At 43.0% G+C, this 20162-nt stretch overlaps 1 protein-coding gene across 1 annotated transcript in view; it reads left to right on the forward strand.

The window, feature by feature from the left end:
* The window catches only part of Lerp (lysosomal enzyme receptor protein), a 78530-nt gene that overhangs the window by 33676 nt on the left and 24692 nt on the right, over positions 1-20162 (forward strand). The window contains exons 16-26 of the mRNA XM_065441162.1: positions 570-773; positions 2635-2812; positions 3836-4129; positions 7839-8029; positions 8972-9052; positions 11954-12173; positions 13002-13367; positions 14807-14858; positions 16218-16377; positions 16850-16976; positions 19691-19813. Of these exons, the coding sequence (XP_065297234.1) occupies positions 570-773; positions 2635-2812; positions 3836-4129; positions 7839-8029; positions 8972-9052; positions 11954-12173; positions 13002-13367; positions 14807-14858; positions 16218-16377; positions 16850-16976; positions 19691-19813 (1996 nt within the window). The remainder of the gene's footprint in view (positions 1-569; positions 774-2634; positions 2813-3835; positions 4130-7838; positions 8030-8971; positions 9053-11953; positions 12174-13001; positions 13368-14806; positions 14859-16217; positions 16378-16849; positions 16977-19690; positions 19814-20162) is intronic.

Raw genomic sequence — 20162 nt, forward strand, 5'->3', positions numbered from 1 at the left:
GTTATGAACGAACGACCTCTTACTGCTTTCACAAGGCTTGCCCCCTGTAAAAGCACCTTGTAATATATTTTGCAATCGCTTTTATAAACCTGCTCTGGAAGTCATTTTACTGCTCCATAATGTATTTCTGGCTGCTCCAAAGCTGCTCCGAAATGACACGGGCCAGTGACATCACTGATATTAACAGCCCTGCCCAATGGTTAGCACGAAACAATGCTCTAGTAATAATTTGTGTATGTGCAGTTAATACCACTCTGCTCTTGTTGCCACTCACTGCTGGAATGCAGTGCAGTTCCATGGCAATGCGCTCCACAGTGCTGTGAAGCTGCACTGCATTGCTTGTGAAAATTAACCAATAAAGGTGCACATTCCCACGAAGATGTTTTTTGGGGGAATTTTTTATGACCTCAACTTCGCTTTAATCTTGAATGTTTGTGCAGGTAACCTGTGCAAGAATGAGGTTTACTAGTTATTCTTTTGTAACTTCTTTTTAGGGACGTTTCATAGAGAAAAGGTTAATGTTCAGCCAGCATTGCAATAGATGTGCAAGCTCTTTATTGTTTTTTCAGCCGGAGCAGCTTCACTACTTGAAGAGCGGGGAGACCTGTCAGCACAAGTTCCTGTGGGTTACGCACATGGCATGCCCTGTGAGCCACCTGGAGGCACACGATTCATGCATGTTGACTGACAGGCAGGGCACCACCTACAGTCTGTCATCACTGCACTTGCAGGACAGCTTCTACACGGTCACGCATGGCGACATCATCTACGAGGTAAAGTGAACGTTAAAAGAGGGAGTCTAGGCCAACTTCAGCTTCCCTATTGGGTTCCCGCAACCCATGTGAGAGGCATAAATGCTCTTATTAGGCAACTAATGAACCGAGCAGTTAGCACTGCTGTGTTGTTGTCTTGCCTGCTCATTGAATCATTCATGTGGAGCAATGGTTTTGCAGATCAAAGCACTCAACTTGCATTTTGTGGAAGATCCTTGTAAGATCCAACTTGTATTTTGCGGAAGATGTTGGTTGTGGCAGATTCAAAAGTAACCGAGGGAGAATTGGTGGGAAACAACCAGCATCAGGTTTAGGCAGTGTCTCTTGTCTTCTTAGCTGTCTTCTTAGCACAGCCTCTGCTTAGAGGCTGTAGCTGCAATGAAGTCGCAGAGCACATGCTTCGCAGCCCTTGCACTGAAGGGCTCTGCAGAGGCACTGGTGCTGCTATAAATTCACACATTTTTGTATCTAATCCTTCACAATGTACTTTTAAAACCATAGGACTCGCTTTTCATTGACATTATTTTAATAAATACATATTTTACCATTTACAGCAAATATTTTAGGCCAATATACAGCCACTTGATTTCCACCATATCCAACTATACTCATTGCCATTCATCACCAAGTGTCATGGCGCTCATTGGCCATTTCTGGCCTTGTGCCAAAAAACAATATCCATCATGTCACATTCAGGGTTAGCAAATGTTAGTATCTAAGCACCCTTTTCATGGCCGCTTTCAAACCATGCTGCTGCTGCTGCAGGTAGTCATAGTTGCGAGCATTGCATGGAAGACATTGTTGAAGGCAAATTGGATGAGGTCTTTTTCTTGGAAATTAGCAAATCGCAGCACAAAGAAATCTGCCTTCAGAACTGTTCGCTCACAGTCCCACCAAATTGACCACTGGTGAAAGACCCATGGTGCGGCTTGCCCCAGCATTCAACTCTAGGTTTTCAGGAGTTTGAGCTTAGCTGCAAGTGGTGCTGGCATCATTCTTACTTGTAGAACAAGTGTGCATTTTGCAGGCATGAATTCTTGGATGCCTGCAGAGGCCAGTTGCTCCCCCTCCCCCCTTTCTGTGAAGTCAATATATTTTTTTTAAAACTCATTTTTGACTATCTGTAATAGCTGCTGTAGGTGTTCTATAACTTTGTTTTCAGCGTTAGCATAAGCTATAACTGTAGTGACGCCCCTCTTTATTATGTCGTTTCGTTGCCAGTAGAAGCGAGTTAGAGGGCATGCTTGGGGTGCTGTTGCATTGAATGTTCCCGGTGTGACAAGATATTATCATGTTGTCATGGCATTGGTGTAATAGTTTCAAATGTGGGGCATATCATGAGAAGCCAACAAAGAGAGCAAAAAAAACATAGAGGAAATTACTTGTGCTTACTCATTGAATTAAAGAACTGATAAAATAACTGCAATGAAAGTAAATGAAAAAACAACTTGCCGCAAGTGGGGAACGATCCCACATCTTTGCATTAAGCATGTGATGCTCTGTGATGTGGGGCATGTTACTCAAAAAACATTTTTCAATTGAGTGCTTTGCCAGGGCGTGTGCAAGTGCTAAGAGCACCAGCAGTGCCCTGCCCTAGCAGTGCAACCTTTGCATATTGTTGCAAGGTAAAAGCGAGCCACTTATCACATTATCGGTTAGTGAAGCGTTATGCACTGCGAAAATTGTTGCATGCTTAATGTTGCAGCATAAAGCTGTCACTGCTATGCATTTCTGGGCAGAAGTGCTAAATATTAAAATCTGTATGTGTTTAGACTGCTGTTTGAGTGGAACACCCCACACGTGCATTGGAGCTACCTTGGTGCATTCCAGAGGTTAAGGTCAGTTCCTTCACTTATTGCAGCTGAATGTGTGTGGACCAGTGCACGGAGGTCACTGCTCCAGCCAAAGTAACACCAGTGTGTGCATGGTGAGGGGCACTTCAGCCAAGCAGCTGGCCAAGACTAACGGCATGTCCCTGTCCTCGGATGACCCTGGCACGCTTCGCCTGACCTACGTGGGCAACTACACCAATCACTCGGGTAAGGGGAAACTTGCTTGCTAAGCCTGTTTCATGCTAGCTCACTGCTTGCAAGTGCAAGTGTGGCTTTAATCTGCTCAACCCTTTCTAGTCCGAATTATTTTAATGAAGTGAAAAATATGTTATGCACATCTGAATGACAAGACAGGGAAAAACAGAAAATTCCCATGGCCATGATTCAAAGGTTTTCCTCATGCACTTCCAATGTGTTGTGAGCAGTATATGGCTCTTTATACTTCTCAATTTGTGATTGTATGAGGGTGAAATTTGGCCACAGATTATTTGAATACCACTTTTGTATCACCCAAGGCAGGTTGTATGTGTTAGGCAACAGCCTTCAAAGTTAGAGTGCAGAGTCCTAACAGCATGATGAAACACCTCAACATTTGTGAGATTTTAAGAGCCATATTTATCTGCAGAACAGTTCTACAAATTGTATGTCATTCCCATTGCTGACATTCGCATTTCTAAGCATGGTGTGCTTTTTTATCTATTTTGGGTATTTCCTGCAAAATATTGATCCCTGCAGAAATCATCAGATTGAAATTGGAGTCATTGAAGAAAGGTTTAAACTGCTACGACCTCTGCAGTGCTTTAGAATTGATTTTAGGATTTGTCATACCCGTTCAGTCAGCATGCCGTGCTGGATATGCCTTTTCTCTTTATGTGTCTGAAACTAAACAGCATTGTTGATGGCAATCCTTCTGTTATGGAATAATTCAGATATGCTCCTTCTATAAGACACTTAGCGTCCATGGCAAGAGATGCCCCTCTTCTCCAAATCTTAATAGGCACTATATTCTGCATTATTTGAAAATGATTTATGTGCAGTCCTCATTACTTATCTTTTGTTGTGCACAAAGCAGCAGCCCTGTGAGTTAATGCATGTAACTTTTTTTTATTTCACACCTCATTTCTGGAGCTCAGTGGTTAACTGACCTTGTTTTACAGCTGGTTCAAGCTGAAATTTTACTGTCCCTGAAATGTGACCTCAGCCATTTCATTTACTCCTCCTCTTGCACAGCCACGGCCTTCAAGGTAGTCATCGATGCTACCTGCAATGAAGGTACCAATGGCCACCACATGTCCTTACTCATGGAAGAGCCCTCGCTTGTAGTGTTTGGCTTGTCAACACCCTTGGCCTGTGAACCGCTACCTGCCAAGTGCATCTTTGATGATATCTACGGCTACGAGTATGACCTGACACCTCTCCAGCTCCGCACTGGCAACTGGGAGGTGTACCACTCCAAGACCAACCGCCGTTTCCACATATCCTTCTGCCAGTCACTGAACCCAAGCCCAGGCTACTCGTGTCCATGTGAGTAGAGGTGCCCTCCTGTAGGCATTGCTTTTTGCTAAAGAGGTTAGAGTGTCTTTATTGAAATATTGGCCGTTGGCAGAGTGAGCGATTCCATTTTGTTAGCGAATGCAGTTTGCTCCTCCTTTTCAATAAAAGCAGATAGGCAGCCCAAACTGGCGCAGGTGGCAGTGTAAGAGATACAGAAAGCAGGACTGATCCCTGCTCGTGTACAGTAGAACCTCGTTCATACTTTTTGGAAAAAAAAACATGAGAAAAAAACATACTAAACGGGAAAGCGTGCCATCCGAAGTATCCCAGTTTGACAGACTCCATCATTGTTGACATCTACGTAATGCAAAGCATTGTGCGGATCGTTGTGGCACGAGATGCCAATGCGTGTTGACTTGGTGGTGCTCTGGCGGCCCGAAACGCATTTTGTTTTCCTATTGTGTGCCGTTTTAAATGGGCAATGAGAAACTGAAATCAAATCGACCTGGTGGGCGATGCTGGATGCCAACGAAGTGAAACGTGATACTCACGTCGTGCCGCCTGCAGAAGGGAACGGCAGTGCGTTTGGATTATTTCCTACTAAATACTTCAAGTACGCTACCAATGACACTATGCACTACGCACTGTAAAACAGATAGGTAAAGATGCGTATTGCAATAGGTTTGGCGGCAATAGCTGGGAATGCTGCGTGCAGAATAATAAACTGAGAGTGCCGTCGTTTTTACGCGAGACGGGTGGCTATGTACAGTATTCACTTGTATAATTATAGCACTTGCATAATGATTGCACCCCTGAATTTTGTTGTCACAATTCATTTCTTTTTTTCTTTCTCGCGTAATGATTGCACCCCGAACTTGCTGCAGCGATATGTCGTGTGCGAAGCCTAGCTGATGATGACCGTGCTTGTCATCTGTCGAATGCTGCACAAATGACTCTTCAAAACTTACCAAGCGGATGGCACGCACGAAACATTCTTAAGCAGATGCCCCATTTCCATTCACTTCATCACTTTCCTAAAAAAAAAAAAAAAAAATCTACGACCGAACTTGCCTTGGCTTTATTATTTGTTGACTTTATAATGGTTGCCAATATTAACAATCTTATTCATTACTGATACGGAAGAAACTTTTTCAATGCACGTAATGTACTCATGAGCAAAAAAAAAAAAAAAAATGTGTTCGGCTTGCTCTGTCAGCCACCATTTTAGTTTTGATGTCTCGTACTGTTATAGTGGCAGCCGCCTGTTCGTTGACCTGTTGTCATCCCGCAGCAAATGCGTTCTCTCGCGTTCCCATAGACACCGCATTTTCACCATTTTGAAAGGTGGCAGTGTGCTTTGTGATTGTCGGTGTGGTTTCACCATGGAAGAATATGATTTTTACGGCCACATTTAAACTTAAGGCTGTTGACTATGCGCTGGAGCATGGCAACCGTGCTGCTGGCAGGCATTTCGGCATCAATGAAATCCAAATACGGCACTGGAAAAATCAGTGTGTGTGGAAAAATCACTGATGACTACTGACAGGATGCGCCAGGCTTTCTGCGGACCCAAAATGGGCAAGTTCTCTCACGTTGAGGAGGAAGTCTTTGAATACGTGAAAGACCTGCCCAAAGATCGTTGTGCAGTATCATTAGAAATGAGACACAGGTGCGCATAATTGCCAGGAAGCTGGGAATCCTTCCAAAGGACTGCGGCACTAGCTCCGGTTGGACAACTTGTTTCATGTGAGGAAATGGACTGTCGCTGAGGCGGCGCGAGAACGGCTTCCTCTTGTCGCAAATAGGGAACGCTGACCAAACTCCGTTGACCTTTGACTTGCCCCGAAACACAACAGTGAGCGTTCAGAGTGTCCTCGTCAAGACTATCTGGTACAGAGAAGTTGCAATGCACTGTAATGCTTGCAGTGATCGCAGACGGGTGGAAGCTCCCACCATATGTCATACTGGATAGAAGACTATTCTGATGGGAAACTTTCCCTGTGGCATCCAGATTTGCGCTCAAGTAAAAGGGTGGATGACGGCAGTTGTCATGGTTGATTGTGTCAAGATTGTTTGAGGACGAAGACCAGGAGTGCTTCTGCTTCTCTTACTTTTTGTGTTGGACAGTTTCCGAGGCCGTCTTGGTGATAGCGTTCGTGCTGAGCATAAAGAGCTATGCACAGACATTGCAGTCATATCTGGGGGTCTGACGTCACTACTACATTCTGTTGAAGTGTTACTGAACAAAGCGTTCAAGGACAATGTGTGAAGACTGTATGCAGAGTGGAGGGCAACGGGCGAACATGATTTGACACCGAGCTGCAAAATTGGAAGGCTGTCCGTGGAGGTACTTTGCCCCTGGATCGTCGTAGTGTGGAGTGGTATCTCTGACGAGGTAGTGACCAAGAGCTTTTAGAAGACTGGCATTTCCGATGTGCTGGATGGGACATAAAACTTCCTGTGGGACTGCGAAGATGCCCCCAATGATGACACTGCAAGTTCTGACAATGAAGCTTGCTGTGATGACTGAAAATTCAGACTAAAGTGAGGAGTCTTTTCTTCAGTGAGAAGACAAAAATAAAAGGTCATTGTGCAACTCATGTAGCACCTATGTAATGGGTGCATTTATAACAAAGGGAAGCCTTACTCAATTTTGCTCTTTTGTGTCATCGGTGCTCAAATTTTTTTTTTAGAAAGTTTACCCCAAGTTATGATCGCACCCCTAAATTTGCATCAATATTCATGTGAGTAAATACAGTACTATTTCCGATTGCGCGAGTCTCGCACCTTTTCTTCTACTCATGTGTTCTAGTGGCTGGAAAACATATACGACCGCAGTCTGCAGCAAGGAACAGTGGAGTGTTTCAGTTACCGCCTATTAAAAATGTGCGCTATGTTTCCGACAGCACCACGCGCTGTGAAACAGATAGGCGAAGATGCTTATTGCAGTAGGATTGCTAGTGATAGCTGTGAATCTCGTGCGCAGACGCCGGAGAATATTTACTGATACAGAAGTGAGAAACTGACTGCGCCCAGGTGTTTTCACGTGACACGAGTGGGCAAGTATTGCAGTGAAGCTTCTACAGCAGGCGGCTATATACTATTCTTGATAGCGCGCACCTTGTGCATTTTCTTGTTTACATGGGATCTGGCGGCCAGAAAAACTTATCGTACGATTGCAATTTGGCGACATACTGAACGTCGGTGCCGGGAAAATGTACGTTACGGGAACGTATCAACAGGGTTCTATTGTATCTCTTCTCCTATTGTCTGCGCTGTTTGCCATGTTCAACGAAAACCAGCTAGCTGAGCTTAGAGCTTGTGAAGAAGAGTAGCATTACACCAAGGGTGCTGAAACGGGCATCTTGGGATTCAGTTACATCTTGAGTAGCCTGTCTCGGGAGGAAATGACAGCTACTAAGGCCCATGCCCTTGTGTCTGAGATGGTTCCCTTCCACTTCCTGCTCTGAGAAGCTGTGGCCTACGGCTCTGCAGCTTCCTTAAACTACATCACAACGTTTACTCTAGCACTGTAACATGTGTGGCCATTACTTACGAAAGCTGCTGTGGTTGCACAGAAATTCAGTGGTGGCTTCCTGTGTAGCCTGTGTACCACATGTTTGTGACCACTGATTTCTTTTTTTTTTACTTTTACATGAATGTGTTTTAGTAATTAAACCAAGTGTAAGATTCCGGAAGCTAGGTATGTGCTCTTACATTGTGCTTTGTACTTGTGCAGCTGGTGCTGCAGTTTGTGAGACAGATGCCCTGCAACCCAACCAGCCGGGCATCAGTTGGGGAAATGCATACGGTACTCCTACAGTCACCAGCGATGGTGCTGTGCTTGTGGAGTACCCGAACGGTGGTCCCTGTGCTAACGGCCTACGCACCCGCAAGACCATTATCTCTCTCATCTGCAATGATGAGCAGGTGAGTTGCCACCGGCAGTCGCTGTCTTGTGCACTTTTCACATTGTGGGGGTAACAGGCTAATACTGGTGATGAGGAGCTTTGCAAAAGTTAACTGTGTTTGGCAAATGTGTGCGCATAAAACAAGAACCAGAACCTGCAGTGTTCGAATGTAACAAGTATGGCCAGCAAATTGAATGTTGCACCTTGCAGCTAATCGCTAAACTCACTGTAGTGGTTCAGTAGCTATGGTTTTCTGCTGCTGTGCTCAAGGTTACCACAGCTGCGTTCCTGTAAGAGCAGAGTGCAAAAACACTTAAGTTTTTAGATTTATGTGCATGTTGGAGATGCTAGAAATTCAGAGCTTCGCAGTGCGGCTTTCCCGATTGTCTATTGTGTAGCTGAGGGACATTCAACATGGCAATTTGACTTTTGACTGCTGATACCTAAAGTTTCTAGCTGATTCAGAGTTTATAGTAATTCCAAGAAATGGTACAAGCACTGTGGCGAGGAAGTTCTGATCTAAGATTGAGAGTTGTGCTGAAAAGTTCATGTTGTGCATTTGTGAGTGAAACTAAGCAAAACAAATGAAATGCACATGATCATGTGCAGTGTTTGTGTTGATCCTATCATATTTCATCACATTATCAAGTCTGGCTCTAAGGGCCAAGCATATGCAGGAATTAACATTGCATGCAACTAGCAGAATCGTAGGGAAGCCTAGGAAGCTTGCTGCTAAGGTCAAATAAAATATAGGATTAGTAACATTTGAGGCATTATCTTAGATTCTTGTCCAGTATCTGTCTTGTGCATATTAATGATGTTTGCAATCTTCATGCTTTAGATTGCTAGTAACTCCACCTTTACATTCAAGTTATGACAAGAAGTCGTAATTTACCAGCTTTATTCAGTGCAAAACTTTTCTGCTTTTGCTGTTTCAACTTTGCATGTTTGCTTGCTGCAGGTTGGCCCCAGTTTTGTGGCAGAGTCAGAGGACTGCGAAATCCTGTTTGACTTCCAGACACCTGCCGCCTGTCCACTAAAAGTGGGTACCTGTTCTGCTGCATTCATTTCCTGGGAAAGGCATTTGTTGCTCATGAAACTGACTTTGTCGTTAAATTAAAAAGGAATAAAATACAGTAGAGCCTCGTTCGTACATTCTGGAAAAAAACCGCAAGAAAAAACGCACTAACAGGGAAAATGTATGATCAGAAGTAACAAAAAAATTAGACATTCAACTATTGCTGACATCTACGTAATGCGAAGCGTCGCGCGGATCATTGCGGCACGAGACGCTGATCCGGGTTGAGCTGGTGGTGCTCCAATGGCCTGAGACGTGTTTTGTTGTATTCCTATTTCGTGGCGTTTAAGAGGGCGGCGCGAAACTGCAGCGATATCGAGCTGATGGGCAACACTGGATGCCGCCGGAGCTAAATGTGATGGCCACATCACGCTGCGTGCAGCAGGGAACAGTGAGGCATTTGGATAATTGCCTACTAAATGTGTGCAGTAGACTAGCAATAGTACCACACACTGTAAAACACATAGGTGAAGATCCTTATTGCAATAGGTTTGGCAGCGATAGCTGCGAATGCGGCATGCGGAGATTTGCTGGTACTGGAATAAGCGAGTGTGCGTCATTGTTTTCACGAGATGGGAAGTTATATACTGTTCTCGATCATGCATGCCTAACATCTTTTCTAGTTCACACGGGATCTAGTGGCCAGAAAACATATACAATCTTGGCGTGCAGCAGAGAATGGCGGAGCGTTTCAGTTATTGCCTGTTAAAAGCATGCACTACGCTTCTGATGGCACCACACATTGTGAAACAGATAGGCAAAGATGCTTATCATAGTAGTATTGGCAGTGATAGCTATGAATGTCTCATGTGATGAACCCGGAGATTAGATAGTATTGAAATGAGAAACTGAGTGCGCGTTGGTGTTTTAACTTGAGACGGGTGGGCAAGTATTGTGGTAAAGCTGCCACGGCTGGTTTGCACAGGATCTAGCCGATGGAAAATGTATCGTACGATTGCAGTTTGGTGATGTACTGAATGTTGGTATCAAAAAATCGTGTTTTCCGGGAATGTATGAGCCAGTAAAAAATGAGTGTAACTCTATTGGGTCATTCTTTGTGTTCTTGATTGCGAACATTGGCACCGGAAAAATGTACGTAACAGGAACACATCAATGAGATTCTGCTGAGTATTAGTGTATTAGTATATTTTAAACTGTAGTCCACTTAAGGCAGATGTGCACATGTGTAAAAAAAAAAAAAAAAACCTGATTGTTTTAACCCTACATAATGTACCTTGGCTGCAGGGTCATCCCATCTCAAGCGTACTAGTTTTTTCTACCATCTAATTCTGCTGAAAAAAGAAAGATGTACTATTTTATGTCAATGTGGAAAGTAATTAGTCAAGTGATTTCTTCAGAAAAAAAAAAAAGAAAATTCTGATGCCGTGGGAGCACTTTAAAAGTTGAGCACACGAGTGAACCTTTGTCGGGCAGAAAAATCTTTCCAAAATATACTATTACCGAGGACTGTGAAATGGTTTTTCTGGATTCTGAAGGTGGCACTCTTTCATGGCTATCGTTTATTAATTTTTGTTTTCATTTAGGTTATTTTTAGTTAAGATAAAAAGTCCACAATTGCTGCATGTTTGTGCTGCAGAGGAAAAGACTTGTTGTATGAGGAATATATTCCCAACATGGGCTTGGTATGTGTGCACTACATGGATAAAATTACTCAAATGAAATAAAAACTAAACTTTCTTTTAAAATCATGACAAAAATGGAAAAATGAAGTTCTGACTCAATTTGCGGCTCCATTTTCACAATGTAGCAGTATAAGTAAAAATATGGCCTAATCAGCATTGTACTATAGTATGCTTTCCTGCCAATTTATTTTGATAGATTTATAATTATTTTTTCGACGTCTTACATGTCAATAAATCAGCACTAATTATTTAATTGGCAATATAATGCTGCTGAGTTTTTGTGCCTTTGATAGAGCTACCACATCCTGTTGAGCCCCTACACTTTAAAGGGACACTAAAGAAAAGTACTAAGTCGAGCAAGATCAACAGAGCATTAGTTTAGAAATGTATCATTGTTTTCTGTATGCTAATCAGTTTTTGCCTAAGAAATTGCTGTCGAAGTTCCCGCTGCTGCTTGTCAATTTGAACTGCCTGCGCAAAAGTGGAGGCCTTGATGTTGTCTCCACGTGACTGCCCTTTATGCTGTTATAACTTTTGTAGACTCTTTATTGAGCTCTATACACAAAGCGTATTGCTTTGCAGGTGTAGGTGTTCAGATTGTACAAGTCACTCTGTGGCTCTGCTCGGGTTCAGGTTGCCAGTTATGGTTACTTGAGCATCCGATGCCAGAGCCGGCAGGGTGGTGAATTGCCACACATTGCTGGTGGTGAATTGCCACACATTGCTGCCTCGGCTATTATAAACAGAAAAAGGTGATGCGGTTCGCAGCGGCAGGTCACGGCTGCTGTTTGTCAATCAGAGATACTGACGCCACATACGAGGTACCACAGTTGGCATCACATGGCGCCACACCGATTTTCTATTAGCGTCACTTTCTCGCTTACAAAAGCTGTTTTCTTTACAAATGAATTCGTTATTACAAAAGCATCATCTTTCATTGTAGCCTGACCTATTATTTGCCTTTAGTGTCCATTTATTCTGTGGATGGCACAATATTTTGTTCTAACAAAACAAGGGATGTCCAAAAAGGGAAGGGACACCTGTTATGGCATGTTTGAATTATGATAAAATCGATGTATATTCTACTATACAGCATCGTTGCTGTGTCAAGCTTTAAATGCGGGCGACATTTTTCAAATTTAGTGTGGGGTTGAGTGGCTTGGCTCGAGTTCTTGTGTTAAGATGGTTTGGCTTGCATCTATTGCCTTCTTTTTCTTTACAGATGGCAAAGGGTTCGGACTGCCAGGTGCAAGACCCGCGCTATGGATATGTCTACAACATGTCTATGCTCAAAAATGCCTCTGCCGACTACGAGGTGCACGCTCCTGGCTTCACATACTTGATCAACATCTGCCAGCCTTTGAAGTCTGCGAAGTCTGGGTGTACGGGAGCTGCAATTTGCCAGACTAAGCCTGACGACGCAGAGTTCAGTGTGGACGCTGGTAGGTGGCATTGCTGCTCCAAACCACTGCTGGCCATGGTATTCTGCTGTCGAGCACAATGCTTAGCATTAAATCCCGAAAAGCTTTTCCTTCCTGATGCAGACTTCGGAAGATTTCTTGCAGTTTGATATGACATTTGTCTTTATTGTGAAGGAAACAGGTGACAGCACTCGCAAAGTGTGGGTCGTCTGCAGCGATGTCACTCTGGAAATGTCAATTTCGCTGCAATGGAATGGCGGGGCCACCTGTCACTGCCATGGTGTAACACGCCTTTCACTTGTCTTTCCAAAGCAGTGACAGATGGCAGCACTGTCCCATCGCAGCAAAATCGACATGCTCCGACTAGCTTCACTGCAGATGGCGTGCACTTCATCTTTATTGTTAATCAGTAAATAGATCTATTGTTAAAAAATATTAAATTTTTTATATCAAACCCAAACCACTGCAAAATTCGAGCTGAAGCCAACCAGCTGTTTTCAGTGGCTATGGTGTTGGGCTGCTGAGCACGAGGTCGCGGGATCGAATCCCGGCCACGGCGGCTGCATTTCGGTGGGGGCGAAATGCGAAAACACCCGTGTACTTAGATTTAGGTGCACGTTAAAGAACCCCAGCTGGTCAAAATTTCCGGAGTCCTCCACTACGGCGTGCCTCATAATCAGAAAGTGGTTTTGGCACGTAAAACCCCAAATATTATTAATATTATTAACCAGCTGTTTAGCTGGAAAGGTCTCGTACACCTGCCACTCCTATTTATGCAGCTCAGTATGTCTCTATAATCAGTAGTGATGTTGCTGTACCGGTTGTATATCTCATGTGGTTTCTTTACAGGCAAGCCTAACAGCACACTGGTGTACAGAAATGGCTTTGTGACTCTGACGTATGCCCAAGGTTCTGGTGGCTGCAAAGGAAGCTTCAATCGCACCTCTGTCATCACTTTCGTGTGTGACCACTCAACAATGGGCTGGCAGGGTCCCGAATTCTTGTCGGAATCCGAGGATTGCACTTACACATTTGAGTGGCGCACCCTGCTAGCCTGCCCACCGATCATTAAGAGTGAATGCAGCATCTCGCTTGGCAAGGCAGGCCTGGTCGACTTGTCGCCTCTGTCAAACCCCAGGGAAAACTATGTCGTGGCAACAGCCAACGGGATAAAGTATGTGATCAACGTGTGTCGCAGCGTCGTCTATGGCCCTGGTGCGTATGATTTGAGCTGTTGTACTAAATGACATGGCTGAGGAGGTGGGAAAAAAAGCTATGTATCGTGGCTTGACAAAGCTCCCATCTAGGCATGTTATTTGGAAACCTGTCACGCTGAAAGTCTAAATCCTACTGCAGAGTTTTTAAATGGGCAGTAAGTCAAGGGGATATGCTGAGGTAGATCTTTCAATTTTTCATGTTTGGTTGGTGTTTAATCTGATGTTACTGGAGGTCGCATCAAATGCTGAACGAAGTTAAAAGTTTGTCTTACAGTTGCGCTATTGTAGTGAGCATTATTAAGAGAAAAACATACTTGGAATTCTATTTTAATATCTTTCATAATTTTGCTATCTAGTACTGATATATGCACTTCTGAAGTCTAGCCTATGGAGACTATGCAAGATTATGCTGGGAGGTGTTTGACCATAGACCCTGGGCAACATCAAGATGCTTGCTTTATATATGAAGGCTGAATAAATTTCGAATCATTAACGTTAGCACATGCTGTTAGTGTTGCCACTTTAGTTTTTTTTGTGTGTGTGCATGCAAGATGTGTGTTAAAAGTAACGTAGAACAAGCATTTGAAAGTAGTAATTTTTTGGATTTTCTCACGAGTGCTTTTTTGTAGATGAACAATTTGCCTTTTAAAGACCATCTTTTTGGCAGATTTTCCTTCTATTTTGCAATGTATTACTGGAAGTATTCAAGTGAAACTATTATTTATTGTGTATTTTGTCACATTAGTGTATCTAAGCTTTCAAATCTGAATCATAGAAGCTTGAGACAAAGGTATAGAAAAAGTTTAGCATTATCTCTTCATTAGTTACATTAATAATATATTTATGTTAAGGTACTCAAAATTGTGAAACCACTGGTACATTGTAAACTGTAGCCCTGAACCCTCACTCATCTCACTATGATGAGTATTTGTGTGCCCTTTTAAGTTCGTGCCCTTCATTTGTCATCTTTTATTTAGCCAGTTTTCAAATTTCTCAAGAAATTCTTTACAGCTATGCCCTTGTCAAGAAATTCTGATGAGGGCTATGGATTAGGTGTCATGAAATAGTTTTTCATTCAGTGTCATCTTTGGTGCGTAATTCTCACTTCATCTTTCGTTTTTTGCTCCATTTTGTTTTTCAAGCTTATGCCCGTGAGTAGTGTCCTCATTCTTATAACTCTCACCTTTGTTCCTTCTCTTTTGCAAGGGTGTCTCAAGCCCCAAGATATTTCACCCATTTTCACTGCAACAAATTACCTGTTTGTTGTCTTACTAGTGTTGAGTTCTCTAGCAAATAAGGTTCTGTATTGTAGACCTAGAAAACATTTTCTAGCAAATAACGCTCTATACAGACCTAGAAGCTATCTTGAAGCCTATTTCTTTTTTCTGTACTTTGGTGTTAGTATGTTAAATGAATTGCTTGGTCTTTGTCTTTCAGCTTCAGCCTGTGTGAAAACGGCTGGTGCTTGTGCAGTTCTGAAACCTCATGTGTAAGTTTTTTCTAACGTATATAAAACTGCTGGTAGACAAGGTCTTTCTATAAGTCTGTGCCTCCACTTAAGCTAGTGGAAGGGAGAGCATCATCTTGCATTGCTGTTAAACCGGATGTTCGCACCTGTTAGTAGTGATGACTGGATGACGCGCACTATACCTTCCGTTATGCTTATGCCGTTAGTACTTAGATTTAGGAGCGCAATAAAGAACTTAGTGTGGTTCAAATCAATGTGCAGTCCTCCACTACGGTGTCTATAATAATGCCAGTGTTGCTTTGAGACATTATACCTCGTGAGTCAATCGGTGAGTGTCTGGAACTTCATGCAGTGAGGGCATCATGTGACTCGGTGAGCGAGTACCATATTCAAGATTGGCAACGGCATTTGTTTTTGTCCCAGAACTGAAATGCAGTTCAGTGGTGGTCACTTCGTCACTGTGAGGCACTTGGCTATCTTTAGGCCATTGTGCACAGAATATGAAATCTGCTGCAGTGAATGTATTAAATTTACGTTTGCACTGTAAGGCCTAAACACCAGCTAACTTCGTGCAATGCAGTGAAAGCTACAGGTTGTGTCAGCCATTTGTAGAATGGGAACCATGTGTGTTAAAGCAAGAGGTCTCGCCCATTGCGCACTGCTAATCCTTCAGAAATTGTTCCACATGGCCATCGTCAAGCATGCAGGTGATAGCGGAGAGCAATAGATGACCCTTCCTTCTGGTTCACATTTCTGGTTAGCTGGCACAAACTGTAGCATGCAGTTGCTGAAGTGCGGTATCATTAACCCTCTCTGGTCCGCACATCGTAATCAAAGTGGAAAAATTTATCTTATGTGCATCTGAATGACAAGGCATGGAAAAAAAAAAAGTGAAAATGCTACTAGAGTTTTTTGCAGCAAATCAAAGGTCTTCCTTGTGAACTGCCATAAGCTTGATGTGTTGTAGGCAGCATAGGGTTCTTTACACGTCTCAGTTCACAATCTTAATGCTGTGAAAAATGTCCGCTTTATTTGAAGGTCACTTTTTTGTTGCCTAAGGCAGGTTATATGCATTGGGGAGCTTCCTAAAGTAGAGCCCACGGGTCTAACCCCAGCGTAATGTAACGCAGACATGAAATTTCAGGGGAGGCATGTTTTTCTGCAGCGCAGAGTTGACAAATAATGTAATTAGCATTGCTGACTTGCATTTCTGGAAACAGTTTTGTTGTGTGTTTTTCTCGATGTCCAACATTTTCTGCAAAACATGAATTTCGCAGGAGTCATTGGACTAGAAAGGGTTAGCTGATCCTTTAGTCGTATACGCATGATTCAAGTACAGCTGTATAAAAACCATGCCATTGCAATCTTCTTTCTTTCCAGCACCCAGAACATTGGCCAGGTTCAGTTGCCTCCAGTTTTTGAGGATGGCATTGTCAAGATCAAGTACACATCCGGTGACATCTGCCAGACAAGGAGCTCGCGCAGCTCCCCAGTCCGTATGCAGACAGTTATTGAGTTCGAGTGTGACAAGAACATTAAGGTGGGTACCTGCCTCTTTATTTAATTACCTACCTAATAATGGTCAAGCTACTCTGGAATTTGCACTCAGGACTGATTTACACTGAGTTGTACTGATTGCTGAATTAGTGGAAATCAAGTGTGCAGTCCTGCTTTTATTTACACAATGTTTGTGTTCACAAAGGTTTTCCAGTGATGTGTGCAATGATTTCAACGACATTTTGCTTATTCAGTATTTGTGCAAAAAACATGCAATGCCAATGAGAGGTGTTATTCCAACAACTTTTCAATGTTTTTAATTAAATTTGCATTTTAACCCCTTTTTTGCTAACCCTTTAGCAATTTTTTTTTCTGTAGGTGTATTTTTGACTCTTTCAGGCTCCTGCTTTCTTAAAGAGTTAGGCATTGCAGTGTCATTTCAGAGTGTCATAAAGCTCTGTCACATGATTATAGTTGTCATGCTTTTCACCTGATAAGTAGCTCACATTCTTCAGGCTGGTTACCCTGTCTTGCTTCGGGAAGAAAGGTGCACCTACTACTTCCAGTGGCGCACTGCCTACGCTTGTCCCATGGCCGAGGATGCAGTGTACGACAACTGCACGGTTGTTCATCCGCTTACAAGTAGGTTGGGTTGGCTCTGACGTGCCATTTGATAACTAAATTTTCATAGCCAAGTCGCCATGCTTGCTAAAGGGGCGCTATCTTTGTTTACTTTCTTGGGTTTTGTTGCCATATTTCCCACCGAGTAATCTAGGTGCTGAAATGTACCGACTTTAAGCTTATCCTGATACCAGTGTATGATATATATGTCCTTCCAAGGGTGTTTGTGATCTGTAGGGCGACTCTAGAGGCAGTGCAATCAAATGTGAGGGTGGGCCAATCCTGATAATGCTATTGTGCTAGTTTTGTTTGCATTACGGTGTTGCATTACAGTTTTCGGCTTTTGCACCAAAGTCTTGCAAAGTAGGTGTAGTGAGAGTTTCCTTGCACAGCGGAAGTTTGGAGAGGCAAAGGAGGAAGAACAGCTGTGATGTCAACATGGATGAGTTTAGAAGGGGAGCACTTTGGTAAAGTTGCTGGTCTATATGACCGTAAAGGACATTTGTCAACGTCTCAGTTCGGAGGTGCAATTGATAATTTCTTTCCAAGAGGTGCAGACGCGATATATTTTAAGTATTGCATGTTGTACTTATCATTACATGTTACAATTGGGTAAGTACGGCATGCCGGAATTGAGAGTGGATGCATTTGGTAATCAAATGCAAATAGAATTATTTATTTGTAATGTTGTGCCATCAGAGAGTAACAACGAACAATGGTGGAAGAAATGACTAGGTAAGTATGACTGTGTTACCATCAGTGAACTTGCACAGTTCCTTCACAGCAGTGGCTGCAGCCTGAAGGCTGCAAAGACACCCCTAAGGCAAGAGCTCCTGCATCCCCTCTGCACCCCCTCCCATTTCTCGTGTTGTTTATAGCAGCAACAGACAAAACAGACATGATTGAGAAAGAGTATAGATAGCTTAAGAGGGGGAACTTTGGAAAGCCAGCTGGTCCGACATGTTTAAAGAGGAAAAGAACCGCGACTTTTCGCCTGTAGATGTGACATTTTGGTGTTTCATGGTAATAAACCTCAGTTGCTAGTTACCGCTTGTCCTGTCCACTCCTTCGTCACGCCCCATCTGAAGTCAAGGTTCTTTTCCTCTTTAAATAGATAGCTTAGTTAGCATGGTGACACACTACCTTGCCTTTGCCAGGCACATTGTATCAAATTGCATGTAAGCGTGCAGCTGTGGGCCGATTGCTATACCCTCTAGTAAATTTTGCTTTCACTGGCTCTTCTAGTTTAAAAGAAAACTTCGGAAATAAATTTGCCATATGCCTCTTGTTGTTCTTCATTCAGTGTAAACTGAAAATGCTGAATCTTACTTATGGCGTGATTTTTGCAGCGTGAAGCACTGAAGTGGGGCAAGAAAAGAGACTGAACGGTTACCAAAAGGACAAACACGAGAGTTTGTTGCTTGTCCTTATTTTGCTAACCCTTCATTCTTTTTTTTTTTCTGTACTTCAGTGCTTTGCACTGCAAAAATCACACCATGAACTTTGACCAACTTGTTCACACTTCCCTACTCTTGTTGAATCCTACTCATCAATTTGTATTACATTGCTGCATTTGAAGTGGTGGAATTGCCATGTCATGGACAATTTTTGTGTTGGACTAGGCACGTTAGTCCAAATGATTAAGCTGGTGTTTTCCCTGGAGCCTGTTCAAGGCACTGAAATAAGAGAATTTTTCTGAAGTGAAACCACTCCAAGGGAAAGCTTTTTTTTCAGTGGCCCCAATGATATTTACAATAGAAACTGCTGTACAATCTGCAGGAATTGTTTCTATATTGCACATGCCTGTCAACTATACCGATTTGTTCAGGAAACTTCCCAAATTCTGACCAGTCCTCCCGGTTGTACGGGCATGACCGTTAATCTCCCACAAACACTGGCTCAACCGCACTGAAAAAAAATGAAGAACCGTCATGCAACATAGGTGCATTGTAATTGCCATTATGTGCTAGCTAGCTAGCCGAAGTCTGGTTTAAATCCAAGCCCTTAGTCTGAAGGTATTTGCATAATGGCTGGTTGCCTTAAGTCGGCTTTCCTGCAGTACAGAAAAGTTATGCGGTGAAGCATATTGAGAATGGAAAGCAGCCACAGTCATGGGACATAGTAATAGGCGTTTCTTGCACGTGCACGGATGCATCGTCCCCGCTCACATCGCGAGAACTGAGAAGCCTAATAACTGTACTGGCAGCCGCTCAGAGCTGTTCGTGGTATCGTGGTCATCCCCCCCCCCTCCTTCCCTCTTGGCAGACCTCCCAAATTCGAGGTCTGCTGGTTGGCAGGTATGATTACACAAGCACACAGAAGTGCTGTGCCACTGATCTCTACATGACATTGCACTTTGTTGCCACGAATTGTGCAGCAGAATGACCTGTGTACGTCATTCTTGTCCTATTAATACTTTTTTCTGTTTATACAACCGAACCTTATAAGTCACACCCAACAAGAAAATACCTTCATTATATTTGGTATGTGTTATATAAGCATGGTAATATCGCTGAGAAAAAAAAATTATTATATTTGATAATTCATTATATCCATGTTCTTACGTTGAGGTTCAACTGCAGTTGGCTTTTTTGTTTGATGCTGCTTTCTGCTCCTCTCAGTTTTATATCGCTTGACATTGCTTACATTGGATGCTCAATATGTGCTTGAATTAATATTTAAGAAGTCTCCTGTCATTCCTCTTTCTTCTTTTTTTCTTTTTTTTCACCATTCAGATGAAGAATTTGACCTGTCTGTGCTGCGAAGCTTATACCCTGTTAATGTGACTCACGATGGAATCACTTACTCTATGAGTGTATGCGGGTCTCTGCCAGCAGACCTCTGTGGACCAGGAGCTGGTAAGTGTTACATTGTCTCATTGTCACAAGCTCAACCTGGATTACTTCCAATGTCCCGGCCTCAAGTCTTTTCTCCTTTGGTCCTACAAAAACGCTTGTCTACTGTGTATCAGGTGCATGTTAAAGACTGTCAGGTGGCCAAAATTTTTTCGGAGCCCTCCAATAGTGTCCTTCATAGCTCTAGTGTTGGTTTGGGACGTTGCATCCCATGAATCAGTCGATCAAATTTTTGCCGTGTTGCGTGTTTGTTGTTCAGGCAAACAGACATCGTAGACCTTAGCTGAGCTGCAACTGTAGCATGCCTGTCCTGCATGCATTTGGACAAGCTTGGAATTTATAAACGTTCTTC

The sequence above is a fragment of the Dermacentor albipictus genome, chromosome 5, assembly GCF_038994185.2.
Source record: "Dermacentor albipictus isolate Rhodes 1998 colony chromosome 5, USDA_Dalb.pri_finalv2, whole genome shotgun sequence".
Taxonomy (NCBI): Eukaryota; Metazoa; Arthropoda; class Arachnida; order Ixodida; family Ixodidae; genus Dermacentor; species Dermacentor albipictus.